The sequence below is a fragment of the Mixophyes fleayi genome, chromosome 7, assembly GCF_038048845.1.
Source record: "Mixophyes fleayi isolate aMixFle1 chromosome 7, aMixFle1.hap1, whole genome shotgun sequence".
Taxonomy (NCBI): domain Eukaryota; kingdom Metazoa; phylum Chordata; class Amphibia; order Anura; family Limnodynastidae; genus Mixophyes; species Mixophyes fleayi.
In genome coordinates, this window is record NC_134408.1 from 20,520,907 (window position 1) to 20,526,906 (window position 6,000).

General features: G+C 38.8%; 1 protein-coding gene across 2 annotated transcripts in view; it reads left to right on the forward strand.

Annotated features, from left to right (window-relative positions):
* LMF1 (lipase maturation factor 1) overlaps nucleotides 1-4,763 on the forward strand; it is a 227,528-nt gene extending 222,765 nt beyond the window's left edge. For both annotated transcript variants that reach the window (XM_075179268.1, XM_075179271.1), the window contains one exon: nucleotides 1,927-4,763. In XM_075179268.1, the coding sequence (XP_075035369.1) occupies nucleotides 1,927-2,128 (202 nt within the window). In that variant the 3' untranslated portion in view covers nucleotides 2,129-4,763. The remainder of the gene's footprint in view (nucleotides 1-1,926) is intronic.
* Nucleotides 4,764-6,000: the final 1,237 nt, after the last annotated feature.

Sequence of the window (6,000 nt, forward strand, 5' to 3'; positions counted from 1 at the left end):
AGTATAGAACAGTGTCTTGAAGCCCTAGGGAATGCAGCATTTGCAGGAGAAGAGAGTGGTCAACGGTGTCAAATGCAGCCGAGAGATCCAGGAGAATTAGGAGAGAGTAATGGCGTTCAGTTTTAGCAGTGATCAGATCATTGACAACCTTGGTCAACGCAGTCTCTGTGGAGTGTTGAGAACGAAAGCCAGACTGAAGAGGATCCAACAGGTTGTTATCGGAAAGAAAGCGTGTGAGGCGAGTGTAGGCAAGTCTCTCTAGAAGCTTGGAGGGGCACGGCAGCTGAGAGATGGGACGGTAATTTGATAGAGAGTTTGGGTCGGAATCTTGTTTTTTTAGAATAGGAGTAATCACTGCATGCTTGTATAGTGATGGAAAGATGCCAGTAGAGAGCGAGAGATTACAGATTTGAGTTAGAGGTGAAATGAGCACAGAAAACAGGGATCTACCAATTTGCAAGGGAATAGGATCAAGAGGACAGGAGGTAGAGTAGGAAGATAAGAAGAGCGTAGAAATTTCCTCTTCATTTGTGGGGTCAAATGAAGAGAGGGTGTCAGAGGGTAGTGGGAAGGAATTGAGCTGTTTGCGTGTCAAGGAAGAGGATACCATTTCTAGTCTGATCTTGTCAATCTTGTCCTTGAAGTAGGAAGCAAGATCCTGAGCACTGATAGTAGATGGAGGGTTCGGGGTGGGAGGATTGAGAAGATATTTAAATGTATTGAAAAGGCGTTTGGGGTTAGAAGCCTGAGCATAGATAAGAGATTGGAAGTATGTTTGTTTTGCCGTGTCCAGAGCATTTCGATAGGAGTGGTAGACAGAAGTATATGTGACGAAGTCATTAGAGGTGGGAGATTTACGCCAGTGACGTTCTGCTTTACGGGACAGTTTTTGAAGATTTCGTGTTGCTTTAGTGTGCCACGGTTGACATCGAAGTCGACGTGTAGTATGTAGTGTCGCTGGAGACACTTGATCAAGGGCCGTTTCTAAGGTTTGGTGAAAATGGGGTACTGCCATCTCAGGGGATAAGAATGTAGAGATAGGGGAGAGAAGGTGTTGGAGAGAGGTGGAAAATTGTTGAAGATTAATAGAATAAAATGTATGAGATTAAATTGTAATCATGCAGGTGGGATTTTTTTTCAATGCATAACAGTCTTCGAAGGAAAGTCTATCGAAGGACAGTGAGCTAATCTTGTGATGAGTGCACAGTAAATCTTGTCTGTATATTCACAATTAATTTTCTGAGACTGTTGTAATCTTAATAAAGTCAAAATCATATTTATAAGTCTGTCAATGTATCATCCTTAGATTGCCTCTTACTGTTTTGTTACGGATTAATTATCACATACAAAACTAAATTAAGTCCAATATTAACGCAGGAGTTGAGGAATGTATTATAATGATCCAATATTACATTAGATTATAAGAGAGAGAAAAAGAAAATAATAAACAAAGTAACGAAATTCTACAGTTAACAATATTTGTAAAAATGAATTACAAGGAGACAAACGGCCATGCATTATATCTGCATGTTTTATATTTCCATAACACAAACACACATGGTTTTGACACGTTCACTATTTTTAATATTTTGCTAGCTATTTCCGAATAAAATCCTTTCATATTTATTTTGAATGCAACAATAAATAAAGAATTGAAGTTTTAATGCATCATTTCCTTAGGAGTGCCCCAAGATAAATACACTCTTTCGCAATTCCTTTATTCTCTGTATCTAATAGTGTAAGAATAAATATATATGCCCACATAAAGAGAATCAAGATCATTAAAACCGGATTAGGATCTGAATCTATATATTGCTGTAATGGGTAATTAAGGGATCTTTTTAATTGGTGCGATTGTAACATTGATCCTCCTTTCCTTCTGTAATTAATCAGTTCTCCTCGTCTTTCTCATGCTGCCCCCTGCAGGTGGATCAGGGGAGAGCATTTCAGATACAAGTTCAGCCGAGTATGGGGTACTCATGGATCCGAGGGCAAGTGGTGGATACGTAAGAGGATTGCACCATACTTCCCGCCAGTCGACCTCCCAGGACTCAAGAAATATTTCAAGTCACGATCCTGGCCTCTTCCTTCAGCGCCTCAACAACAAGCGAACGTAGCTAAGAAATAGTGTTTTTCACAAATGCCATTTTTTTGGAAGATAAATAGCTTTGTAAAGATCGGGGGGTAAATTTATGAAGCTGCGGGTTAGAAAAAGTGGAAATGTTGCCTATAGCAACCAATCAAATTCTAGTTATCATTTATTTAGTGTATTCTACAAAACGACAGCTAGAATCTGGTTGCTATGGGCAACGTCTCCACTTTTTCAAACCTGCGGTTCGATAAATTTACCCCCTGTTACAGGGAATACATTGCCCACTCTGGGGAGTGGTGGCATACTTTCACATAACTGGTTAAAATGACTACTGCCATATACATTAAGGTACGTGCAGTTTATATTATGGGACCATTTGTACTCAATATAAATAAACCTCTGTTTTCGTTGCTGAAAAATAGCTGCTACCTACACATTACCACTATAATTATCATACTACTAACTCAGGTAACTGAGCGCTCTATTATGTACGTATAGTCATAAGTTTCAGGGGCTTGGAAAGACCAAAGATCTCGGCACAGAGGAAGTAGAAATACATACAGACAATTCAATATTTGTGAATTGTATGCAAAGTTTATCCTTTTATTGTTTATTGTATTCTATTGGCATTATATGCACACGTTTTCCAAGTGCTCCCTTGCACTGTAATTTTATAAAGGTGATGTTTTAGGAATGTAGCACAAGCCTCCACAGATTTCCTCAATAAAAATAGTGTCATGGAGGTTAGATCCAATATTAACAAAAGAAACATATAAATATATACATTTCAAACAGCCAGAACCTTAGGGCCATTTATCTAAAATAATAATGTACCTGGCATTTAGGATTGGATAGCTTCAAGTGGTTTTTATGGGACCTGCATGGGAGCGTAGTTTATGCTCCCCTTTCCATGCATGCTAATTTCCTGATGTTCATTCAATTTCAAACTCAATAACTTTCTGCACGATGCTCGGATCCAGGGATTCAGTACGTCCAATGATATGTGTATCCGTCCCAGCATAAGCTAATGCTTAGGGGGGGGGGGTGGGCTCTATTGTTATCTTTACTCCATGAAAAAGAGAAGTTCAACTCAAACAAAGCCCACCTGAGCAGGAGAGCGGATCATCAGCCCAGACCAGCACATATTATGGCACCCAACGGTTGGCCAGACCCACCGAGCGCCAGTAAGTTAAACTTTTTCATTGTAAATCTCCTAATTACACCCAATACTAAATTTTAGAGTCGGGTGACAATAGCCTTTAAGGCCCAACATTAGCAGGATGAGGAGTAATGAAAAGACAAAACTGTGAATTGTGTACACTCTGCTTTCCTCTCTTTGCACTTTCTCACCCATCATTCTTTTTTATTTTGCTACCATTTATGTATATTCTGTTTGTGTTGTATGTTATTCCTAATGTCAGAAAATGTTCACTTATAAATCTTAAAACCCAGTTTCGTCGGTTATTTCTAGGACTGGTGTAATATCAGAAAGGTTAAAGGTTATGAGTGTTAGGGACACAGTGGATCCTGAATCTCAGGGATGACATTGAGATACTACTATTATACTGTAATTCATGCACTCGGCGGTTTGCAGCCTGAATACAGCATGTTTCTGACCCATCCCAGCAAGTACACAACAGATTTATTAAAAAAAAAAAAAAAAAAAAAAAGCCAGAAAATAAAACTCATAAAGTATTGTCATCAAAACTAAACTTTGGACATGTTGCAGACCAGATTATCTGCACTTATATTTGGCAATGTGCAGTATTAAAGAACACTAAAGCTGGGTACACACCTATGCAATCATACTTCAGATGCAATTTCTGTAATGATTCCACCAATAATTAAAAATCCCGATGATCACGCAGAATCATTGTGTACACACCTACACAATTTACCTTCATATCTGTGCTCTTCATCTGTCATAACCATCTGCTGGAAATATCCTGACTGTACACACTCTAATAATAATAGTTTTGGTCTAAATCACATGAACAACAGTTAAAATAAAACAATTTTAAAATTATCTGTAAAACATTTGTACCTCTAGTAGTTTGAAATCTTTTTTTTTTAATCGATGGCCGACATCTGATACTACAGGCTGACTAATTTGAATATTAAACTGCCTTATTTGAATACTAGACTGCCTTAACCAACTTTTGCATTCACATTTGCGTTTACATTAGTTTGACCTTTATCATAAAATACACATACAGATTTATTCATGTCTGGTACGACTGTCGTACAACCTTTTCTGGGCTTGAGCCATTCCCCTCAATGAATTGTGGGATATAGCATCCACTGCAACCTGCTGCTTTCAGCTATGAGCAGTTGTGTGTAGTGAATGCTCAGCGGTATTGTGTTATGTGCAGGAATTCCCTCCAAACATGTCCCAGCTGTTCTGTTCTATACAAATCATAAAATCCTAAATCTTTCTGCTTGGAATTCCGTCCATTAGCTGCATGCTCATCAAGCCGGATTTTATGATGCGTGGGGCTTCGTACATACTTAAAGGGTCTGTGTTTTGCTAGCAAAATCACCAAAATAAACTAATTATATTATAAGCATCTTATAAATCAATGGAGAAAATATTTTGTGATCAGTTTTACAATCGATTTTTACTGTATGACATTATATTGATAATAAAATTTTATATTAATTTTGATCAGCATTTCTCATGCGTATGTTTGTTGTTTTTTTTCCCAACCTGAAACTTCCAAATTGTTTCCATGGTGTCCAATAATCACCAAAACTGAAGAATTCCAGAGGGAGGAGACTTTACTGAAATTTCAGTGGTACATCAACACTCGCCACCATTCACGTGCATGGAAAAAAGTATGATAAAGACCTGTCTAACTTAAGGTAATTGATGAGTGGTGTTAGTCAAATAAGACTGCTTCATGTGAAGAACAAATAGACCCATCGTAGGTATCATCATCATCAGCTATTTATATAGCGCCACTAATTCCGTAGCGCTGTACAGAGAACTCACTGACATCAGTCCCTGCCCCATTGGAGCTTACAATCTAAATCCCCTAACACACACAGACAGAGGCTAAGGTCAATTTGTTAGCAGCCAATTAACCTACCAGTATGTTTTTGGAGTGTGGGAGGAAACCAGAGCACCCGGAGGAAACACAAACACAGGGAGAACATACAAACTCCACACAGATAAGGCCATGGTTGGGAATTGAACTCTTGACCTCAGTCCTGAGAGGCAGAAGTGCTAACCACTAAGCCACCATGCTGCCCATGTGTAAGGTGTACACAGAAATGTGATTTTTATGGCGTTATATACCTTCATGTATACTATAAGCTATTGTTTCTACTTGAATGATGTAACCATAACTGGTTTGCTTAACATATTATATATGTACATTTTATTATTACCATATATGGTTACAGTCAAGGGAGCCATCTGTAAGATAACATCTATATAAGAATGAGTTAAACAAAGAAATAACGAGCTTTACACTGGAATTACAAAAAATTGATGTCCAGAAGACTTCTCTCTAAAGAAATCAGGTGTCGGAACAGTATATCACCGGAATGGTCAATCAAGCAGATCTCTCAGTAGCACAGGTAGGTCTGTGTGAGCTCCCTCCCTTTAGGGCATCTTCCTACACCTCCCTTTAGGGTATCTTCTTACACGTGCAGACTTCAGACTTATAGTCCTCACTGACTTGTGTGTGGTCGCGCTCTCTGTCTATATAAATCCAGGTCTGACTTCACTAAGTTATAGGTGTGGTATTGTAGCCTTAATAGTCAGCGACTATAGTGTGCAAGATCTGGGGCATCTGAGTACCAGTGAAAACATTGGGCCCGATTCATCAAGGGACGCATACTGAACGCAACGTGCGTTTGTTTTAAAATGCACGGAATGTGGAGTTGCGTCCGCCCAAATTCAA